The sequence below is a fragment of the Canis lupus genome, chromosome 1, assembly GCF_003254725.2.
Source record: "Canis lupus dingo isolate Sandy chromosome 1, ASM325472v2, whole genome shotgun sequence".
NCBI lineage: Eukaryota > Metazoa > Chordata > Mammalia > Carnivora > Canidae > Canis > Canis lupus.
In genome coordinates this window covers 81,408,842-81,433,681 of record NC_064243.1, presented here as the reverse complement: position 1 = coordinate 81,433,681, position 24,840 = coordinate 81,408,842, and the positions used below count along the sequence as shown (strand labels likewise).

General features: G+C 34.9%; 1 protein-coding gene across 9 annotated transcripts in view; it reads left to right on the top strand.

The window, feature by feature from the left end:
- VPS13A (vacuolar protein sorting 13 homolog A) overlaps nt 1-24,840 on the top strand; it is a 235,415-nt gene that overhangs the window by 106,112 nt on the left and 104,463 nt on the right. For all 9 annotated transcript variants that reach the window (XR_007400987.1, XR_007400992.1, XM_025423277.3 and 6 more), the window contains 8 exons: nt 2,184-2,263; nt 3,896-3,955; nt 4,167-4,320; nt 5,042-5,158; nt 5,242-5,345; nt 10,749-10,916; nt 12,295-12,599; nt 22,330-22,477. Coding sequence is in view for 7 of the 9 variants with exons in the window: in XM_025423277.3 (XP_025279062.3) it covers nt 2,184-2,263; nt 3,896-3,955; nt 4,167-4,320; nt 5,042-5,158; nt 5,242-5,345; nt 10,749-10,916; nt 12,295-12,599; nt 22,330-22,477 (1,136 nt within the window). In the remaining 2 variants the exon portion in view is untranslated. The remainder of the gene's footprint in view (nt 1-2,183; nt 2,264-3,895; nt 3,956-4,166; nt 4,321-5,041; nt 5,159-5,241; nt 5,346-10,748; nt 10,917-12,294; nt 12,600-22,329; nt 22,478-24,840) is intronic.

Here is a 24,840-nt window from a genome sequence, read left to right as displayed (position 1 = left end):
TTCAGTTTCTAGTTTCACAAGGTGGAAGCTTAGATTATTTATATATTTTATTTTCTAACGTATAGCTTCAGTGTTCTGTATCCTTGTAAACAGTGCTTTTGCCATAGCCCACAAACTTTGTTAAGATGTGTTTTTATACGCATTTACCTTCTAATATTTTTATTTTTAAAAATTTTTTAAAAGATTTTATTTATTCATGAGAGACAGAGAGAGGCAGAGAGAGAAGCAGACTCCATGGAGGGAGCCCAGTGTGGGACTTGATCCCAGAACTTCAGGATCACACCCTGGGCCGAAGGGAGGCTCAACCACTGAGCCACACAGGCGTCCCACTTTCTTTTCTTTTTTTTTTTTTTTTTTTTTTTTTTTTTTGCGTCCCACTTTCTAATATTTTTTAATTGCTGTTGAGATTTCTTCTTTTATCCATGTATTATTATAAGTATTTGTTCTCCCAATATTCTGGAATTTTCCAACTATATTTCTTACTGATTTGTAAGATTTCATTGTGGTCTGAGTGTAAACATTGTATTATTTTTATTTTTTAAAATTTAGTAAGCTGTGTTTTATGGCCCAGAATGTGGTCTGTCTTGGTGTATAGTCCATGGGAGCTTAAGAAGATATATTCTACTAGTCTATAGATACCCATATCCAGTTGACTAATGGTATTATTACCAAGTTCAACTATGTCCTTACTGATTTTCTATCTGCTGGATCTGTCCATTTCTGATAGGGGGAGTTGAAGTCTTTAACTATGATAGTGGGTTCATCTGTTTCTCCTTTCAGTATTATCAGTGTTTTGCCTCATGTATTTTGATGCTAGATTGTTAAGATGCATACAGATTAAGGATTGTTCTGTATTCATGGAGAATTGACCCCCCTTTTATCATATTATTATTTATTATGCTTTTTTTACATCAAGAAATAGTTTGTTCTTGTGATTGGAAAGAAAAGTGAACCAATTTGGTAGTGTTCTCCAGCAATCCAGAAGTATTATAGCAGTTTTTAATTATAATGTTTATTTTTTGTTTGTTTTCCCAAGAGCACGGGATACGAAAGCTAGCACACAGAGTACTGATACACAGTTGTCACTGCATCTATTTCTTTTTTTTTTATTTTTATTTTTTTTTATTTTTACTTTTTTTTATTTTTTATGATAGTCACAGAGAGAGAGAGAGAGAGAGAGAGGCAGAGACACAGGCAGAGGGAGAAGCAGGCTCCATGCACCGGGAGCCCGACGTGGGACTCGATCCCCGGTCTCCAGGATCGCGCCCTGGGCCAAAGGCAGGCGCCAAACCGCTGCGCCACCCAGGGATCCCCACTGCATCTATTTCTATAATATTTTTGCTTTTGGTATTTTAATGGGAGTAGGAAGAAGTGAATAGTGTAGTTTCTTATAAATGATCACTAAATCTGGAGATAAATGTTTGAAAAAATCAGGACCTTTTTAAGGTTGAAGTACAAATAGCATCTGCAGTAGAAGGCTGGCTTAAGAGCTAATAAACTTCTAAATCTGGAAGATCTGTGGAATAGGTTGCATTTTTTTCGCTCAAAAGTATTATGATTGATTTCTAACCTTCTATTGAGATGCTGATTTTGAACAGTCATAAGTAATATAGTGATGCTGGTTTTAAAACTCTTCTACAAACTGCTGTTTTACACTAGTGTTCCTAATATTTTCTTAAGTTTTGATCAGAAGCAAGAATACAACTAATTATACAGTAATTGGGTTTATTCTAATCTAAACTAATACACAGAAAAACTTAGTTTCTCATCACATACCTGATCTGTCTTTTCAAAAACAATAGCTTTTCAAGGAGTCTGACAATTTTCTTTCTAGGCATTTCTATGGCTCAGGGCCACGATTCTCTTCACGTCCTTTCATTGTTCCTAATAATTTAATCTATTTTTTCTATAATTGATTGCTACTTTTTCTTGCCTTACTTCCTATCTAAGTTTAGAATAATAAAATTGTTTCACATTGTGACATAGGAGACAGGAAGGGAATTGTGGGGAGAAATTATAGCCTCAGAGTTTAAAATAAAGGAGAAAGGAGAACCAAGGTAGAATCCAAGGCCCAAAGCTGATACAGGAAATTCTTCTTTTCCAGTTATGTTTTATTAATGTTTCTGTTATTTATTTTCCATTATTTTTTAATATGGAAGAGTAATTTTAAAAATCATTTTTAGATAAAAACAAGAAACCAATTTATTTGGTTACAACACTGGATAATACGATGGAAGATCTGCTAACATTGGAATATGTGAAGGTAAGCACTTCTGTTTGTATGTTTGCTTTGGTAAGTGTACTTCTGAAATGTTGTAATCAAGTTTTGTTAGTTAAGTTCAGCTTAATCTACATTGTAACGTGTTTCTAGAATTCCTGAAACTTTAAGGTTTTCTTCTTTTGTCATTCTTTACTGATACACTTAATATAGAAAAATAATAGACCTCTGTTCTAAGTGGAAATGACATGAAATTGAGTTTTTTTCCTCCATCAGATAACCGAAACCAAACAAACCCACAAAAAAAAAAAAACAAACCAACAAACCCAAAGTTTTTTTCTTTTTTCAAAGACTTATTTATTTGACAGAGATAGAGTGAGCACAAGTGTGGGGTATGTGGGAGAGAGGCAGAAAGACAGGGAGAGAGAGAATCTCAAGCAGATTTCCAGATGAGCATCGAGCCTGGTGCTGGGATTGATCTCACAACTCTGAGATCATGATCTCAGCCAAAATAAAGAGTTAGAGGCTTAACCAACTGAGCCACCCAAGGCACCCTAAACCCAAACTTTTTAATCTTGATGGAATTTATTGTGATATACTATATGAGATGAGGCTTTCATTTGATTTCCCAGTGTTATCTGAAGTTAACCTCATTTTCCTGGTTTCCGTGACTCCATTCCTTTTCTATTGATTTATGATACTCATTTCATCAAGTTTTTATATGTATTAGGGTCTACTTAAAATTTGTTCCACGTTTTCACTGACCTGTTTTTATGTAAGTGCCACGTTAATTTAATAATTACTTTATCATAGAGGTACCTGGGTGGCACAGTTTGTTGAGCTTCTGACTCTTGGTTTCCATTCTGGTCATGATCTTAGAGTTGTGGAATCAAGTCCCACTTCAGGCTTTCTGCTTAGCATAGAGTCGGCTTGGAAGCCCCTCTGCTCCTTCCCCTTTCATTCATGTGTGTATATGTGTGCTCTGTCTCAAATATCTAATAATAAAAATCTTTAAAATATTTGGGGCACCTAGATGGTACAGTCAGATAAGCATCTGACTGACTTCTTGGTTTCGGCTCAGATCATGATCTCACCCCACATGGTGTTCTGACCTCAATGAAGAGTCTGCTAAAGTTTCTCCCTCTCCCTTTGCCCCTCCGCATGCTCACATGTATGTTCTCTCTCTCAAATAAACCTTTAAAAAAATACTTTATCATAATAACAGTGCTGAAAGAGTATTTTATTGCTTTTAAGACCATTTTTACTATGACTGATATAGATATTTTAGGGTTTTTGTTTATAGCATTAGCTTTTTTTAATTTTTTAAATATATTTTTAAATTTATTCATTCATGAGAGACAGAGAGGCAGAGACACAGGCAGAGGGAGAAGCAGGCTCCATGCAGGAAGCCCGACGTGGAACTCGATCCTGGATCTCCAGGATCACACCCTGGACCGAAGGTGGCGCTAAACCCCTGAGCCACCCTGGCTGCCCCAGCATTATCTTTTATATGACAAAAGCATTCTAGATCTAAACATAATGCACAGTATTTGGATACTTGGTAGACAATTCTGTCACATGGAGGAAGAATTAGAAAGGACCTTACAGAGTTGCAATTGTATAGACTATATGTCTTCCTAATGTATTCAAACAGATTTGCTTTTTCTCTTTGGATAGGCTGAAAAGAATCTGCCTAACTTGAAAAGTACTTATAACAATGCTGTACAACTGATTAAGGTATGAGCGAGTAATATTTATTTTTAATTAGATACTGTATTTCTAAGTAAATATATTACGAAGACTATTTTATAACTAGAACTGTGTGATTCTTGAGGATGAAAATGGAATATTATAAACTCTATCCTTTATACCACAAATCATAGTGCCTGATACTGAGCAGCAAACAAATATTTATTGACCTATTACTAAAATGAGCTTTGTTCTTTAGGTGAATTTTTCCTCTTTGGATATTCATTTACATACCGAAGCACTTCTGAATACAATAAATTATTTTAATAATATACTTCCACAGTTGGAAGAAAAATCAGCCCCAGTGTCTGTTGCAGAGACTGAAGACAAAGGAGAGGTCATTAAAAAAATGCGTATGTTTAAAATTCAGCTTCAAAGTTTTGTACCCTGTCAGATTAATAATAAGTTAGCCTTTGCTTGATTATTCATGTATAACATTGGCTTCAAAATTCTCTTGCCTAGATTAATATCTGGAAAGATGATTATATCCCAGGTAAATTTAGAAAATAATAAAGATAATGATTACCAGTGAAGAAAATGTGGCTTTTATTTAACATATTTTTTAGTCTAATATTATACAGTCTATACAATCTATAATTTTTAGTCTAATATTTAGTATTTGATCTGGATTATAATTTATGCATTTATTATCATAATTTTAGATTAGAAAAATAGAACTAAGAAAATTTGAATCATTTTTAGAGTATATTCTTTAATCAAGTACTTTTTAAGTAATGAGAAGATGCAGGTTTGACAGTGAGAACTATTATCATAATCATTGTATCTCAAATGATTTGTGATTTTACAACTATAATTTTTTAGTTTCAAATATTAGTCTCATCTAGGAACCATTTTTTGTTGTGTCTGATTTGTTTGGCTTTGTTTTCATTATATTTGATTTTTTTTTTTTTTTTTTTTTTAAGAATTCCTAATTTAGTAGGGTATATCTTCCTTGCTTTTAGTGGAATTGCAGATCAGGTTTTCCTCTAGTATTATCATTAATTTTTCTTATACTTCAGTTACTTTATCATAGTAGTGAGGTGACTACTAAAAGTCTTTCTTTATGTTTTGCAGCTTTAAAACTATCGAAGAATGAAGATATTATTAACTTGCAAATTTTAGCAGAATTATCTTGTTTACAGATCTTTATTCAAGATCAGAAACGTAACATTTCTGAAATTAAGATTGAAGGTAATAAAATCTGAGAAAAATATATTCAGAATTATTAAATTAAAGAAAAGGCATTTAAGTTAATAATCCTTACATTCCCTTAGGGCTTGATTCTGAGATCATTATGAGGCCTGCAGCAACTGAAATAAATGCAAAACTAAGGAATATCATTGTTTTGGATTCTGATAAAACAGCTGTATACAAAAAGGTATGAATTTGTTCCTTTTACTTAATAGTGTACCTCATTAAATATGATTTTCTTGGGATCCCTGGGTGGCGCAGCGGTTTGGCGCCTGCCTTTGGCCCAGGGTGTGATCCTGGAGACCCGGAATCGAATCCCACATCGGGCTCCCGGTGCATGGAGCCTGCTTCTCCCTCTGCCTCTCTCTCTCTCTCTCTGTGACTATCATAAATAAATAAAAACTTCAAAAAAAAATTAAAAAAAATGATTTTCTTTAAACATTGGTCATAGGTATAAATTTGTTGTCAGAATTTAGCAATGTAGCTTATTAAGTGGCTGGATTTGGAGTTAGGTGTAATTGGGTTTGTTTCTTAGCTCTGTTCCTTAGCAGTTGAGTGACTTAATCTAAGATTCTGTTTCTTTATTTGTAAAATGAAGATCAAATATCTCATAAATAAGTTTATATAATGCTCCTGAAACATAGTTGGGGGTTGTGAAGGGGCAGTTAGTAAATGCCTTTTTCAATTTTTTCTTTTTTTCTCTTCTCTTGGATTACTGTGAACTCTGTGATGCATTTTAGATTTCAACAGCAGAGAATATAGAGTCAGACTGAACAGATGAGATTATCTTTTACATTATTTTCATGGGTGCTTACTCTGGTATAGCTTTTCACAATGTTAACAGAGTCCTTTGAACTGGATGGCTAGTGGTTGAAGGTGTAGGTGTTAGTACTAGGTCTATATAGGACAGTGAGATTCCAGATAGTGTTGTAGAGTTGGACAGGTAATTTTTGAACAGTGGAGCCTTTTGGTAAGACGGTATATTTAAGAGAGTAATAGAACATCAAGTAGTAGTATCAGGAAAGGCTGAGGTACTTCTTGAGTTATGAAGTCAGAGTTTGGAGTGTGAAAGGAAATAAGTGAATAAGCTCAGCCAATAATACCAATGAGATACAGTGATGCCCTGATTTTTATGTTAAATAAAAATCCTTACTCTTTATATTTTCTTATTATGACTTGCAATCGTGAGATAACAAGAGTGCCAAAGATGAGATGTGCATGGTCCATAATACTAAAGAACAAGAAATTTTCCAGAAGCCATGGTTTAATGTGCTTCTGTTGCTTTTATTTAAGAAAAAAAAACCAAAGTACTAAAGCATTAAGAAGTAAGAAGTTTTGTTGAACACTGACAGCTGTATAACTTCCAGCAACTTTAAGGATGATGGAGAGGACTCTCACCTCCCAGAGTTACTCCTGCCCTTTGTAGTTAACCCTTTTCCCCATCCTAGCACCGAGAAGTCCGTTTTTTTCCCCTGGAGTCTTGCCATTCTTATTAAATAAATGGAGTATTACAGTATGTAGCCTTTTAAGTCTGATTGTTTTTTGGCATATGCAAATCAGGGTTTTTTGTTTTGTTTTTTTTTGTTTTTTTTTTGACCAGTCTGACTAGAGATTCATGAATTAATGTCTTCAAAAAACTAGTTTCTGGTTCAGTTCAGTGTTCTTTGTTTTAAATTTCATTTATTTCTGCTCTTTTTTATTTTCTTCTGTCTGCTTGCTTGGGATTTAATTTCTTCTTTTTCCTAGTTTCTTAAGGTAGAAGCTTAGATTATTAAATTGAGATCTTTCTTATTTTCTAATATTAAGCATTCATGACTATAGATTTTCTTTAAGCACTGTTCTTGTATACATAAATTTCGATATATTTGTTTTTATTCATTCCAAAATATTTTCTAATTTCTCTTGTAACTTTCTTTTTTACTCATGGTTTATTTAAAAATACGTTGTTTGACCTCGAGATATTTTGAGATGCTTTTCAGATATCTTTCTGTTATTGATTTCCAGTTTAAATCTGTGGTCAGAAGAAACTTTCTTGGTTCTTTTAAACATGTTGGTGTTTGTTTTATGGGCCATAAAACATGATCAACTTTGGTGAATGTTCCAATGTTCTAGATATCGTGTATATCTGTTTGTTGTTGGGTTGAACGTTCCATAAATGTCAGTATCTCTATTTGTCCTTGGTAATTGACCTTATATTGAAGTTTGCTTTAGTAGTAATATAGCCAGCCACTCCAGATTTCTTTGGTTAGTGTCTACATGGTATATTTTTTAATATCCTTTATCCTTTAATCTGTGTCTTTATATTTAAAGTGGGTCTTTTAGAGGTAGTATGTATTTCAGTCTTGCTTCTTTATCCATTCTGACAATATCTGGCTTTTAGACTGTGTCTGTGCCATTTACAAAAATCCAATTATTGATATGATTGATTTGAAATTTGCTCTTTCCCTAATCGTTTTCTATTTTCTGGTGGTTTTGTTTTGTTTGTTGCATTGTCTCCTCTTTTCAAGGTGGTTTTGGATTAATTGTTTATCATTGATTTTATGATTTCCCTTGGGTTTATAATACATATTTTTACTCACACTCTACCTTGTAATACTGTTTTACCACTTCATGTATAGTATATCTTATCATACTATATTCTCAGTTCCTAATTTTGTTTTCCATGGTGTTATTGTACTATGTTTTATTTTTGTGTATGCTGAAAATCCATAATACATATGTACTGACTTTGATTTAGACAGTTCTCTTTAGAGCAATTAATTTTTTTAAAAAAAGATCTTACATATTTATCTTCCTTCTAGCTATTTCTGGAACTAATAAGACAGATCATATATGAGACAGATAGTTAAATGAATAATATTTGTCTGATAATGTTTTTTTTTTTTTTTCCTGCTCGGCTATTAGCGTGGAGGTTGAGACAATTTAATGGAGAGCTGAGCTGGGTTTGAGTTTTATTTAATATGTTGGCCTTCCTTATACCATTACTTCAGATTCCTTCCGCTATGTTTTTTGCTTAGGACGGGCAACTTTGTCCCTGAAATGTTGCTCCATGCTCTGCTTTTGATCTTCCCTCTTATTTCCATACCTCAGAAATTTCTCTTTCTATCCTCTTGAATGTTTCTTTGATGATGGAGTTTACTGCTGCTTTTTCCTCAGTGCTTGCCTGCTCAATGGTGAGTATTTTGTTGGGGGAGAGGTGTTTTGAGTAGGCTTCTCAGTTGTCCTGGTCCTATTTCAGTCCTAGCCAGGGCTGTTCCTTTAGATATCTAAAATGGGGCATCCTTGGGGTACATGGATGGCTTAGTTAGGCATCTGACTCTTGATACCAGCTCAGGTCATGATCTCAGGGTCCCGAGATGGAACCTTGCATCAGGCTCTGCAGTCAGCAGGGAGTCCTCTTCTCTCTCCCTCTCTCCCCCTCTGCCCCTTCCTTGGCTTGTGCACACACTTTCTATCTAAAATAAAGAAATCTTAAAAAAATAAAATAAAACAAGACAATCTTGATGAATCTGACCCTTTTCCCTATGGCATCTGACTCATTTCTTTGGTAGTTCCTTTGTGAGAGAGAATATTCTTCCCTCTCCTAGGAGAAGGTGACCTAGAATGGTAGGGTCCCCAGAGGGTTTCAGCCCCCAGGTGTGGAAGGAGTTTTCTTTTTCCTAGCCCTTGAGGTATAGCATCTTCACTTGGTTCCAGAGGACAACAAAATATTGCCTTTCTATTTTTTTTTTTTTAAGATTTATTTATTTAGGGAGTGTGCAAGCCAGGGGAGGGGCAGGAGAGGAGGAGAGAATCCTCAAGCAGACTCCTCACTGAGTGCAGAGCCCAGAGTGCAGCTGGATCCCAGGAACCCAAGATCATGAACTGAGCCGAAATCAAAGAGGCAGACACTCAACCAACTGAGCCACCCAGACACCCCTTCTCCTAGTTTCTTAAGGTTCTGTTCTGAGAAGAGAATAATCTTGGAGGTCCTATGGTGCTTTTGTCAGTGAAGACTTCTCCCTCTTCTAGGGTCCTAACCAAGAAAAGACTTATCTTTTACTCTATCCCAGTCTTAAAAGCTCTCAGCAGAAAGCTCCCAGTAAAGTCCTTGCAACTGGGGGCAAACGCCTCTTGAGTCTGTGGCTGCCAGAGATTCTGTATATCACATTAGTCCATAGTCTTCCATTGCCATTTAGCTGAATTCTTCTTACCTAGCTAATATGGTGCCTGGTGGCTCTCTTTTCCCTTAACACAGGTAAGCTGGTGTTTGTGTTTTGTCTCTCTTGAAGGTACTTTTTTATCCTTAGATTTTAGGCTGCTTGGCTGGCTTATATCCTCAAATTTCTAATGGTTTTTAAGAAAAGTTATGATTTTATAGTTATCTGTGGTTCTTTATTGTTGTTAAGGTTTGAAATGGGTTTCTGCCTAGCATTCTACATCCAAGGCAGAAGCAGAACTGTAGACTTTTTTTTCAACCTCACCTTGCACCTCAGCCTTCAGAGCTCCTTATATATATCTTTGGTTCCTTAGGTTTTCTTTGTTCCATGTTGGAATTCATTTGCTTGCTGATGGCTCTTCAGCTTTCTGCCTTCTAGTATTTAGGAGGGTCAGGAAACCTGTCAACTAAGTTGATGATATGTCTGTCTTCCAAAATATTTTTGACATTTCACATGTACTATTGTCTCTACCATTTTTCACTAGTATTGCAGAACTTGAGATTTTAAACTGCATTAGGTAGGTCTTGTTCAGCAGTTGAGATGACCTTCACAAACAATAAGGAAGATAAGTATAGTGATAGGAGGAGACTTGTTGAAGAGTCTGGAAAACCTATTCACATATCTCAAATAAAGAAAAGTAAATTTCATTAAGTTGCAGAGGTACATTGTTATTTGAACCTTTTACAGTGACCAAAGAATGTGTTTATATGGTGACTGTCATTACACAAGTATACACACTAAATGAAAATTTATGATCATTTTTTCTTCCGTTTTCCTCATTTATTTATTTATTTATTTATTTTTATTTTAAATTTTTATTTATTTATGATAGTCACAGAGAGAGAGAGAGAAAGAGAGAGAGAGGCAGAGACATAGGCAGTGGGAGAAGCAGGCTCCATGCACCGGGAGCCCGATGTGGGATTCGATCCCGGGTCTCCAGGATCGCGCCCTGGGCCAAAGGCAGGCGCCAAACCGCTGCGCCACCCAGGGATCCCCGTTTTCCTCATTTAAAATAAACCGTTGCATCAGACCTACTAAATTGATTTCATGACCCACAAAGGAAACTTTATCACCAATTTGAAAAACTTTGCAGTAGAGGTTCTGATACATGTGCTTGGTGGCACCTGTGTGGCTCAGTGGTTTGAGCGTCTAACTCTTGATCTCAGCTTAGGTCTTATTTTTAAAGGTTTGTGAGTTCCAGCTCCCATGTTAAAAAAAAAAGAAAAAAAAAAGAAACAGTGATGTTAGAATTACTGCTTTATTTGTACTTCACTTGAATACTTGGAAGATTTTCCAAATATGTGTGTATGTTTTATTATTCTGAGCTGTATTTTTGTACTAAAAGCACATTTCAAAAATGGGTTTTGATAGTTAAATTTTCTCTCATTAAGGCTGTTTACATCACTGGAAAAGAAGTGTTTAGCTTCAAAATGATTTCTTTTGTGGATGCAACTGCTGGTTCTGCATACACAGATATGAATGTGGTTGATGTTCAAGTTAACTTAACTGTTGGTTGCATTGAAGTAGTTTTTGTCACAAAATTTCTATACTCTATATTGGTAAGTATGTTAATCAAATTTTTTATTTTTTTTCTACTAGTTGGAAATTGCTGTGTGTCACACATAGATAAAGAATAATAATTCCTGGCTTTTTCCCTCCCTGATTTTTCAAACTTTTCTGGTTATCTTTTATCATGACTGAAATGCATAGTGTTATTTATATAACATATAACATCATTTTTGTATAGGAGAATACTCAAGTTAATTCAAAAATATATTTTAATATATTAAATATATGTACATTATATACCATGTATAGGATTTGTTATATATATTAAATTCTTTATTTTATATATAATTGGTTTGTCTTTGTTTTACCTGACTTCTAATTAAAAATACTAAATATATAATTGAAATTTGTTTTGATCTCATGTAATCATTATGGAAATTTTATTTGCTGCTGCATATTGTAACTGTGATTATCTGGGGCTTTAAAGGGTTAAGAATTAGCCTTGTATGATACTGCCATAAGGTGTTTGAGTTCTTTTTCTCCTCTTCATAGTATTTTCCCCCTGTGTTTTTCCCTTGCTGTCAGCTGATACTTTTTTTTTCTGTGAGTGTCATACCTATCTCGGTGACTTTAGCGTTCACTTTTTAAAAATGTCTCTAAATTCTGATGTATAAACTGGATAATCATTTGATTCTAAATAAATTATTTTTGTGATCTTTTAAATTGAGGTTACAATGCATTTGTTAATAGACATAAGAATTTTTTGGACAGAAGTAGAAGAGATGAACAAGCATCCTTGGTCTAATTTTTATTTTTTTCTGATTTATTTTTATAATTCAAAATCATTATGTTCCTGAATCCTGCTGTGATAGTCTTTTACTCAAAAGTTACTGAAAATAAATTGCTTTGGAACATGTAAGTTTTAAAATTAAGTCTAATTCTAGATGTGTAATTTTAAAATCAAGTCTAATTCTAGATATAATTTATGTTACTGAAGTATTTTCTAGAGTTCAGAATTAAAAAATTTAAGAGTTCTGAACAAACATATTTTATTTTTTCCATTATTTTTTTTTATCTTACAAGCATAAATAAGCTGTCTGTCCATTGAGGCTGCATAGGGAAATACAGTGTGCTTGCTTAGCCATTAGGGAAAGTGAGATAATAAAGGGAAATAGTTTTCAATAAAACTTTGCAATATCCACATGTTGCTCTCTTCCAGGGACAAGATTTTTGTTTTTTCTATATCTTGGTGTTTCTTAACTTTTGTTGCAGAAAACTGAGATTGAATACAGACAACCAGACTTTCAATAAAGAATGGTTGTACCAAGAAAAATTTGTTCTCATGGAGATGAAATAAAAAACATCAAGATACATTTAACAATCATTTCTTAATGGTAACCTTAAGAATATAATTTTGTTATCTTTTAGGCTTTTATAGATAATTTTCAAGCGGCTAAACAGGCTTTGGCTGAGGCTACTGTTCAAGCAGCAGGAATGGCTGCTACTGGTGTAAAAGAATTGGCACAGAGGAGTTCTAGAATGGCATTGGATGTTAACATCAAAGCCCCAGTGGTAGTCATCCCACAGTCTCCAGTTTCTGAAAATGTTTTTGTTGCTGATTTTGGACTAATTACAATGACAAACACATTCCATGTAATAACAGAGAGCCAGAGCAACCCCCCACCAGTTATTGATTTGATAACAATAAGGCTGAGTGAAATGCGACTATACAGGTAAGCTTTTCTTAATTACAGTTGTGGAGAATGCAATCTTTTTCCTTTTTTTTTTTTTTTTTTAAGATTTTATTTATTTATTCATGAGAGACAGGCAGAGGCATGAGGGAGAAACAGGCTCTCAGGTGACCAGGAGCCCATGGAATCACCACCTGAGCCAGAGGCAGGCACTGACCCGACTGAACCACCCAGGTGCCCCAAATGCAATCTTTTTCAAACTTTCTTCATTAAAGGTTTTGGCATCCTGAGTCTTCTGTCTATAGGGAGATTTTATTTTATATGACTATACTTCATTTTGAGATTTTTCTCTTCACCAAGCTTTTTGGCAAGATCTATTATACTCGTCTAGTTTTTTGAACACCTAGATGGTATTTGAAAATTACTCCTTAGGTAATTAGGAACACTGTACAATTTATTATTTGAGGATGTGTATTTGTGCTTATTTGTAGTTCTTTGTAAATCAGAAGGTTATGAAAGAAGTGAGGGAATTTCTAATATACATTTATTCACTTTGTAATACAGCTTTACTCAAACTACTCTATGAGCTTTGTACTATGGATCTGATGCTCTAATTTAAAACAAAAAAAAAAAAACAAAGAATACAGTCATACGTAATCATTGGGTTTAGGATTACAAATTAGGAGAATAAGTGAATCTCCTAATATAAATTAGAAGAATAAGAGAATAAGTGAGTGTTCCAGAACTTCTTACTGTGTTTCCATGCTATTTCTAGTCACCTATTCTAGATTTAGCACTGTATTTCTTTTTCAACTTGGATCCATCTCTGTTTATACCACTCACTTGCCCTTTTCTTCCTATCATTTTTCTTTGATCTCATTTTATTTTTCTCATTCCCTTTATTTTGCTACCTCTACTTCTCTCTTTTTAAGAATTTTAATTTCAAATTTTAAGTAAACTCTATGCCCACCATGGGGCTCAAACTTCTGACCCTTAGATCAACAATCACATGCTCTACCAACTAAGCCAGCCAGGTGCTGCTGGGCCTTTTTTCTATTAGTTGAATATTTTTAAGGCAGCTTTATTGAGGTATAATCGACATGTAATGAATTACATATCTTTAAAGTATACAATTGGTAAGTTTTGACATGTATACATGTGTGACAATATGTGTACAATGTGGTATTCCTTAAATATTGTATAGAGTTTACCACAGAGCCATTTGGGCCTGGACTTGGCTTATGGGAGTTTTTAAACTGCAATATCCATTTCTTTAATAAACTCAGGACTATTCAAATTAATTTTTTTTCCTCAAGTGATCTTTTTCTCAAGAAATTTGTTCATTTTATCTCAGTTATAAAATTTTATGGCATAAAGTTGTCCATAATACTCCTTTTATTCATTAATATCTATAGTGGTATCATCCCCTTTATTCTTGATATTTATAATTTGTGTATTTTTACTTGAACTAGCTTTTGATTTTCTCTCTTGTTTTTCTCTTTTCTGTTTCATTGATTTCTGCTTTGATATTTCTTTCTGCTGACTTTGGGTTTAATTTTGCTCTTTTTGTAAGTTATCGTTAGGTGGTAGCTAAGATTATCACTTTGAACATTTCTTATCTAATGTAGGCATTTAGTGTTAAAATTTCAGAGTTCCTCTCTATAGCTCTCTTCTCTCTGGCACTTTACTATAAACTATAACTGCCTTGCTCTTTTTGGACTGTGAACTCTGTCTTCTCAACTTGAAGACTTTGGTGGTCTTTTCTGGCTTTATCTCCCTTTGCCATGGCCTGTAAATTATCTCAAGAATTAGAAAGTTGGGGCAATTACAGAACTCACCTTGTTGGTTGGTTGGTTGGTTGCTGCTGCTGTTGTTTTAACCACTTCTCAGGAATGACTATTTGTTGCATGATATTGTATGTCTTGAAAAACACTTTTTAATATATTTTAAGTGGGGTTTTCTGATGAAGAGGAGTTTCAGTTAGGATGGTAAACTTGGTTCATGTTATCTCATCTTGGATGGAAGGAGAAATTCATCAATTGAATATTTAAGTACTTACTAAGCACCTAGTATATCCCAGGTACTGTGCTAGGGAACAAGAAGTATAATAATGAACAGTCTTTACAGGGGATGAATAAATAGTATCCACCTCATTGTCGAGGTAGGTGTTATTTAATGAATTTACTGATATGATGCACAAAAATAGATTCATAGTTAGGTTTTGGAAGGGTTATAGAAAACCCAGATCAAAAGGAGACAACACTGGAGGTTGAAAGAATGATTTACTAACTACAAGTGAGATTCACATAAGATTTATATGTAATGCTGGCTAGGGTAGAGAAGTGAGGTAATAGAAGATCTACTAGTTAAGAGAAATTTGAAATAGAATTTATAGTAAGAGCTTGTTGAATGGATGTCAGGGTTCAAGCAGAGAAGTTAAATTTTTTGACTCAAGTTGCAGGCTTGTAAAATTCAGTTTGGTGATAATGCACTTCACTGAGATAAGATAGAGCAATAAAGAGAAAAAGCTGAGTAGAGACACTGAGTTCTCTAGTAGGTAAAGTAACTTGGAAGTTGTCTGACTTTGATATGGAGAATTAGAGAAAGTGATTGAAGGACACTTGGACGTATGTGTATAGATGTTAGAGTGTTTGTGGGACTTCTAGATTTGGGAGTCCTTCGTAATATTTAGGTAGTTATTAAAGCCATGTCATACAGTGGGACATAGGGACAGAATGCTGACAAATGCCAATACATAAGGAACATATATTTCTCAGAAGAGATTAAGAAGGATAAGCAGAGAGATGCAATCCAGGAGGGTATGTTGAGACAATGTTGAGGGCTCTGTTGATATTGTTAACCACGAATTAATAGTATGTGATTTTTTTTCATGTAGTACTTGATATTTGTTGTTGGATTCAGGCAAGACTGAATTTTTAACAAGCAGATGTGACTGAAGGTGGTGGGATAGGATTGTTAAATATTGAGTCATGTTAATAGATAATGGAGATGGAAGAAATCAAAGGAAGCCAGGGTACTGTAGAGTAAAAGAATGTAGAGAGAGGTTTATAAATTGGAGATTTATCAAAAATCTTCAAAGACTTCTCCAAAGTCTTCAAAAGTAAGCATTGACTAGTTGTTGATTGATTAAAGCAAGAGTAGAAGATGATAAAACTGGTTGATATGCTTAAAGGGATAGGAGTCAGAGGTGACTCCTATCATTTGTATCATTGCAAATTAAGGGAAAGGACTTCTATATCTCTTAACCCTGAGATTAATAGGGTGTTGGAGAAAAATTGGCCTCTATTTAATAGAGCTCCATGGAGAGCTAGGTTTCAGTTAAGGTGATAGATTCAGTAAAGACATTGGGAAATGTAGAATGATTTGTTCAGCTAAGTCCAGAGAAGTCAGAAATCATAGGAAAATACTGAGGTGAGAGACTTCTGTTTTAATAATAGGCTATAGAGTAGCAATTTAAACTTTAAATGGCTCATTAACTTTTAAACTGTATAAAAGTCTAAATTTACTGAAAAAAATATCACATTTTGCCTTATTTCAAGAAATAGTAGGTATAAATTAGGTGTGAATCGTTATTACAAATAGATTGTTTTGAAAAGAGTTTATTAAATATCTCTAGAGCATTAAAAATATTATTTTCATGTCCAAAAATGAGTTAACTTTTTATTGAAGAAATACATAAAATGATATTAAGATAAACAGAAAAGATTGCTGACAATATGGCCAAAGGTAAGTACTATTAATAATTTGGTGTGTTTTTTCTAGTTCATTATTTCTGTATATATATACTTGAGTAAAGTAAGAATTACATTGTATATTTTGGATTATAAATTTATTTTTTTCCTTTAACAATGTGCTATAAATATTTTTCCATGTTGAGTGCAAATTTTTTTTTCTTTTCTTTTTTTTCTTTTTTAAGATTTTATTTATTTTCATGAGAGAGAGAGAGGCACAGACACAGGCAGAGGGAGAAGCAGGCTCCATGCAGGGAGCCTGACTTGGGACTTGATCCAGGTCTTCAGGATTAGGCCCTGGGCTGAAGGAGGTGCTAAATTGCTGAGCCACCCAGGCTGCTCGCAAAATTTTTTCTAAATCATTTTATCCTGCAGGTTTTTAAAAATTCAGTTACCTATTGTTAGAAAGTCAATTTGATTCTGGTTTTTTTTTTTTTTTTGCTGTTATAAATAATGCTATAATGATGACTGATGATATAGTTCATCAGTGCTTATCTGATATTCCACTCATATGTTTAGGATAACTCATTTCCTGCAGACATGTTCTAGAAATAGAATTACTCAGTTAAAGAGCGTAAACAATTTTCTCTGAAATTATTTTAAAATTATTGATATTTAGAAATTCAGTTTGGTTACAGCTTCATAGAAAAACACACAAAGATAAATAAGCATTCATATTTGTGACCACTTGTGTTGAAATCGTTTTGTTGCAAAGCTGTTAATTGCAATGTAAAATTTTAAAAAGACATTTACAATACTTTTGTAAGGAAAGATGTAAAACTTAACCAATGGCCAGAAAGAAATCTTGATTAAATGGGAAGAGAATATTTTCCTAGGCCTAATGTTATAAAGATCTCAGTTTATATACATTAATTTATACATTTAATATATTCTCAGTAAAAAGTAAATAGTTCTTGTTAAAGTCTTTCAAAATTATTATGAAGTGTGTTTTGGAAATATAAATAATGGCCAAGATGTTGCGAAGATTTTTTTAAAAGAAGAAATTGAGATAGGGAATGAAGACATAACATTTGAGGTACTATTAAAATAGATTGAATTGTATTAAATACTTCTAAAATGTATTATGAAGTAAAATGATAAAAACAGTGAGACAGGATAGAAAGCCAGTGATTGACCACATGTGTGTATATGTATCTTCATTATTCATATCTATAGTCAGTCTTCATTATACACAGATTCTATCTTCGTGAATTTGCCCACTCACTAAAACCTGTTTGTAACCCCCAAATCAATACTCATGACATTTTTACAGTTACTTCTATAAGATGTATATAATCATGAGAAATGTTGATCTACCAAAGCCTATGTTCCCAACTGAGATGTCAGGCTAAGTGACACTCTGCCTTTTTATTTTAGCAAATAATTGTACGGCACACAACATATTGCAGTTATCTAAATGAAAGACTGGCAATAAAGCTAGAATAAAATAAACATAGTCCCTTCTTTCATGAACCTTTTATTCTAATGGAAACTTGACAATAAACTACAGTATGTTAAATAGAATGTGAGATTGCATAGGAAAGGTATCTACCTGAGATACTGGGTAGTACTGGTAAGGAGAAGTTTTTTAAGGAAGCAGTCTTTTGACACAGCAATTCATGTTTCTTGCAGTTTGTCCAGAGGAAGAAATTTACTCAAAGATACATAGAAAGATAAAATCCAAGTTTTTATTATAATGAAGAATTAAAAACAACATAACTTTTTAACAGAAGGTTGACAAAATGACTTATGATATAGTCATTTAATATTGCAGTTATTAAAATTGTACATGAGGAATTTCTAGAGAAAATGGCAGAATAGGAAGATCCCAGGCTCACCTCCTCTAATGGATAAATCTAGATAACACCCACAGTCAGTATAAATAACCCAGAAAATGACCTGAACACTGGCAGAGGAGACTGTCCACAGCTAAATGTAGAGAAGAGACCACATCGAAGAGAATAGGAAGGCAGAGACACAGTAGGGAGCCAAACTGACCCTCAGGACTGTCCGTCCATAGGTGGGAGGGACACCTATGAGCATGGAGAAGAGAGAGATACAGATCCCATCCCAGGCATGGGGGACCTCACTAAGAAAATGAATCTTAATAACATTTGGCTTTGAAAATCACAGCGGCATAACTTAGCAAGTTCTTAAAATCAGTGTGGCTTAATATCTGGAACTTTATTTTTTTTTAATTTTATTTATTTATTTATGATAGTCACAGAGAGAGAGAGAGAGAGAGGCAGAGACACAGGCAGAGGGAGAAGCAGGCTCCATGCACCGGGAGCCCGACGTGGGATTCGATCCCGGGTCTCCAGGATCGCGCCCTGGGCCAAAGGCAGGCGCCAAACCGCTGCGCCACCCAGGGATCCCAATATCTGGAACTTTAAAAGTCAGCGGGCTCACCTCTGGGAGGAAAGTTGGAGCACAATGGGAAACTGAGTACCCACCATCAAAGAGATAGCACAACAAACAGCCCCCTTGAGATAAAGCACAGAAGCAACAGTTTGTAAAATGTCTAGGGTATACAGGAAGAAGATTTATTTACTAATATCAGAACATGTGCAGAAGGAATAGTGGGTCTTTGTGAGTCTTCTGCAAGAACAAAGAGGCTGACCGTCGCCATTACCCTTCTCTGTGCCACAGCCTATATACACGGACACCAGTGGGAACCAGCACAGCTCAGACACTTTCCACCAGCTTGCTAATTATGCGCCCTGTTACTGCATACTCTGCGGACCCACTCCAGCCATCATGGCTATGCAGTTTTCCTGGTTGAGTGGAGGTTCCCCTCCTGTAGCAGACCAGCGAAGACCTTATCTTGCATGCACCATATACTCTGCCCCTGCATTCTCCAGACGACCTGCTCCCTCCAACATACCCTTCGTAGGAATACATCCAAATAGGTGGCACAGACCTGGCAGTGTGCAAGCAGCTTGATAAGGGGCCAAAACCATTCCAAAATGACTCCTACAACAGGGTGAGGGGAAATAACCACACACACCAGTTCACCTAGGGCCTCAGCTGTAGGCCAGGGGCAGACATCTGGTCGGATTGCAGCCCTACCCATTAAAAAAGCTGCATGGGGACAACACAGGGGGAGGCCCCTGTAGTTCGTTGCTACCGCTGCCTTGGCAAACACTTGGTCTGACCTAGGGCAGCCCAGACTGGACCACTAATAACACAGGAACCAAACTCTCCCCAAACAGGCAAAGAGAGCCATCTCAGGAAATTGGACTAAAGGCAAATTCAGCTCAGACATAGTATGGTGTACATACCACATAGAAGGTGCTCCTGAAGCACTGCTTTCTGGTGTACAGGAGACATTGCACTGCAGCATACTACAGGACTTCTTCATAAGGCCACTACTTTTAAGAGCAGGATGTATAGCTGATTTTCTTAACACATGGAAATAGATAAAGAGTTAGACAATGAGAAGATGGAGAAAGTGTCCCAAGTGAAAGAAGGGGACAAAGTTATAGAAAGAGAGCTAAACAAAATGGAGATAATATGCCTGACAGAGGATTTAAAGTAATGATCATAAAGATACCATTGGACTTAAGAAAAGAGGGAGGACTTCAGTGAGACCGTCAACAAAGAAAACAGGATCAATCAGAAATTAATAACTCAATAACTAAAGTTTAAAATACGTGAGAGAGAATAAATAGACTAGAGGAAGCAGAAAGATGATATACAGACCAGCAACTTGGAGGACAGAGCAATGGAAAGCAGTCAAGCAACCAGAGAGAGAGAGAAAAGGATAATAAAAAAAAAAAAAAGAAAGTAATTTAAGGGTACTCAGCAACACCACGAAGTGTAGTGACATTCACATCTTCGGGATCTCAGAAGAGGAAGAGGGAAAAGGTGGCAGAAAATTTGAAGGAATAATAGCTGAAACCTTCCTGAACCTGGGGAAGGAGGCAGAAATCCAGATCCAGGAAGCATCCAGAGAACCCCCAGCAAAATCAGCCTAAGAAGGTCCACACCAGGACCTCATAGTAATTAAAGTGGGGAAAGAGTAGTGATAGAATCTTAAAAAACAGCAAGAGAAGAAAAAACAGTTACATACAAGGGAAACAAAAGCAAAAATAAACAATATTGGAACTACAGCAAAATAAAAATCTTCACCCCAGGAAAGTAAGTAACCAACAAAGCAAAAAGACAGCCAGTGAATGGGAAGAGATATTTGCAAATGATCTATCTGGTAAGGGGTTGTTATTCAAAATCTATAAAGAAGTTAAACAACACACACAAACCCAGTTTTAAAAATTGGCTGAAGAGATGACAGACATTTCTACAAAGAAGACATACAGATGGCCAACAGACACATGAAAAGATGCCCAACATCTCTCATTATCAGGGAAATGAAAATCAAAACTCCACTGAGATATCACTTCAGACCTGTCAGAATGGCTAGAATCAAAAACACAAGAAGCAACAAGTGTTGGTGAGGATGTGGAGAAAATGGAACCCTTGTGCACTGCTGGTAGGAATGCAAAGTGGTACAGCCACTGTGAAACAGTATGGAGGTGCATCCAAAAATTAAAAATGGAATTACCATATGACCCAATAATTTCACTACTGGATACTTACCCAAATAATATGAAAAACAAATTTGAAACTGTATCCACATGCACTCCTATGTTTATTGCAGCATTATTTATAATAGCCAAATTATGGAAGCAGCTCAAGTGTCCATCGATAGATGAATAAACAAGCGGTGTGTATGTGTGTGTGTAAGTAAATATTGAGATCTTGGCTTTTGCAACAAATTGGGTGAGTCTAGAGGATATAATGCTAATGAAATAAGTCATTCAGCAAAAGACATAGGGTTTCACCCATGTGTTTAAGGAACAAATGAACAAACTAAAAAGACTCATAACTATAGAGAGCAAACTGATGTTTGCCAGAGAGGTGTGTGGGTAGATGGGGAAAATAGGTGAAAGGGATTAAAAATGCACCTATTGTGATGAACATTGAGTAATGTATTGAATTGTTCAATAACTGTATTGTACACTTGAAACTGATAATAACACTGTATGTTAATTATACTGAAATGTAAAAAAATTAAAAATAATTTTAAACATAAAACTGCATTTGAAATATTCTCTACAGGCCTTTTAAATTTCCTAACTTATTCCCATTAAGTGGAGATTGCAAGCACGCATGCATAAAGAGTATAGTGTTACTCTGTAGTTAATTCACAAAATGGTACGATGCTAGGCATTCTGAGAGATCCCTGATGATTCCCGTATTTCTCTTCACTTGAGTAAGTGAATCTAAAATTCTGTAGTCATAGCTTCATACCCTAATGGAAGGATTTGGAATTTGCTGCCAGTTAAAATCTAAGTACATTATTAAGGAGTACCACTTTGATGTTGTTACTTGAATGAACAGTGAGAGGCTTCTGTGGTCACGTTGTCACTTGAAAGGGATTCAGTAACCTATTACTGCTTTCATCATTCCTGAGTGTCAGTCCTACCCTTACAAATATTTGGAAAGGCAAATATTGTTCAACTTAACAAATATGTTCAACTTGATAAAATCTCCCATATTCAACTTTTTTTTTCATCCACAGAACTAGAAATTGTATATGGTATAGCTTTGTTATCAAGGTAAGGGGATATATTGGTATTCTCCATATCTAAGCGAGTGACTTAAGTTATTTTTGTAATGAGGTCTTCTATAATGTATATATACCAGTTATATGGAGATAGTCCTCATTTTAAGGGTTTACTATCCAAATTATATATTTTTGGTACTTTTTAACACACTGCATAATCTTATTCTAAAGATTGATTTCTCTACAATATGGAACACTTGTGCTCAGAGAAAGTGACCTAAATTCACAGTGGGATGGAATATCTCTCATTTTGACTTGGGAAGCTGGGTAGATTTTATTTTTCTTTTCATACACAAATTACTGATTTTTATTATTTGTGTATAGAATGATAAATTAAAAATTGTTTTTTACTTTATGTATATATGAAACAAAACAATTTTCTTTCTACTTATAGGACTCAATTTATTAATGATACATACCAGAAAGTACTAGATCTGCTACTGCCATTAAATCTTGAGGTGATTGTTGAGCGGAATTTATCTTGGGAGTGGTACCAGGAAGTTCCTTGTTTTAACGTAAATGCTCAGTTAAAGCCCATGGAGGTAACTTTTTGGATGCTTGTTGATTTCTGTTTTTAGTTAAAAATATTGCTTGGGAACCTAAGATATTTTGGTGTAGATGTTACATATTGCTCAGCTTTTCAAAATTGAAATAGTAACAATAAAAAAGAAATAGTAACAATATTAAGTTAGAATTCATTGAATATTCTCCATTGATTAAATGTTTGAATGGCTACTCTGCGTTAGGTCCTGTGCTATATATGGAGAGACATTGGCAAAGAAACCATGGTATGATCTCTGGCTTCATGAAACCTAACTAGTCTAATGCAAGGGCTAGCAGTCATTGTGATCTAGAGGCATGATCGTTAGGCTATAAAAAGGTACATAGGCATGCAATTAAAATAGTTATAAATTGTGGTAAATTCCATACAGGAAACAAATATTAATTAGTCAGTTGGATATATTAAATTAGAACTTAGTGGAGAGATCTAAGTTAGAAATAATAATGTAAAAGTCCTCAGCATCTGCATAGTATTTAAAGCCATGACAACATGTGAAATAACCTAGAGAAGTTCCTAGAAGTAGAAGAGTTTGATGATTAAAATGGTAAATGGGTTAGTTCCTTACACATAACGTTACCTCCCTATTAGTTGATACTGCTTCACAGATTTCTAATGTACTTATCCACAAGTTCCCATCTGCCCCCTTGACTGCGTGGAAGTCAAAACTGTATCATATGCTTTGCTGAAGTGACAACAGGTTACTTTAAAAAGCCTGCTTAACAAATCCTCTTCCTTCCTCCCACCCCCAGTTTCTTTTCTATTTCCCCCTAGAAATTGTATTTAAAAAGAGAAAACCATCATTTTTAAAGGTTTCAGATTTTTAATTCAGAAATATATTTAGAATTTAAACATGATCATCTCAACTGAAAATCTGTTCTTGTTGTATAAGATCATATTAGACTCCTTAACTTATAAATGGAAGGCATTTTCTTCCTTTTCTTAAGATTTTATTTCTCCAGGAAGAATGCATGTAGAATGTTGAGGTGATGTTGCAGATGATCTATAAAAGGCTGACTGCCTTCCAGGGCAGATGAAATTGGGTCTTCTCCTATCCTGATCCACCTGAATAGTCTGCAGATACGGACGTGGATCCACATATTTGACCCCTCTTGGATCAGGGAGAGGCTGGAATCAGTTACTCTAAAGCATCTAGACTAAGTGCTACAGCTTGTGATTTCTGACTTGTCAGACATTTGGGAGTAGCAAGATAGCCTGTCCTGACATGTAAGAGCCATAGACCAACAGTCCTGGGATCCTCATATTTCTTGCAACTTCCTGGACCAAGCTGTTGGTAAGAGGGAAGAGTGATGATTCATATTGATATTTGGGGGGCATCAGTATACATGTACTAATTAAAAGACATGGTTTAGGTGTGGTTGTTAATTTAAATGAACTAAATGAACATACTATTTTGCAGTACCAGATATATAATAAAAGGTTAATGTCATGAATAAGTGAAAAGACAAAAGGCACAGTATAAGTAGCATGAATAGGATATACATGGACTGAATCTTAAGAAAACACTAGATTATATATCATCTTAGAAATATAGTCAAAGGAATACTGGTATAAATAAAACTTAAATTTTGTGGGATTAAAATTATTTTCTTGAGGTGATTAAACATTATCAGTTTAAAATTCATGGGGTATTTGTTTTTCATGTTTTACATGATTGATATTGTATTATAGTTCCCAAGAGAAACCTAGTCAATAGAATGGGTATATTTGTGTGTGTTTGTTTATACACTTGGTCTGAATACAGTAGACTAACTTCTTGATGACTCCATTTTAGCCTCTCCTTGACACTGAGGATGAGATCAGGAAGGGTCATATATGTGGGTCCTGAGGTGGGCTGCAACAGCTGTTAACTACTTGGATGGATCATGAAGACCCAATTTCATCCTAGTTGGTCTGCCCCAGAAGGCAGCTGGGCATTTGTAGATGGTTCGTGCATTATGTATATATTCTAGATACATATCATATTATGTAACATCTTGAATAATATTGAACCAAATATGTAGATCCTACGACCTAGTCAAGGTGACATAGAATTAACCATCACAGCTTTCGATACAGTTCTTATGTTGATGATTTTTAGGCTAAATTTGCAACACCTGGGGTTTTGAGGTGGATTTAAGTATGATATTTAACCATTTAAGTCTCAGATTCTTATACAATCAGGATGTATTCTTTATTATTATTGTTATTATTAAATATTTATTTATTTGAGAAAGAGAAAGCACACAAGCAGGGAGAGTGGCAGAGGGAGAGGGGAAGCAGACTCCCCTGCTGAGCAAAGAGCTTGACATGGGGCTTGATCCCAGGACCTCGAGATCATGACCA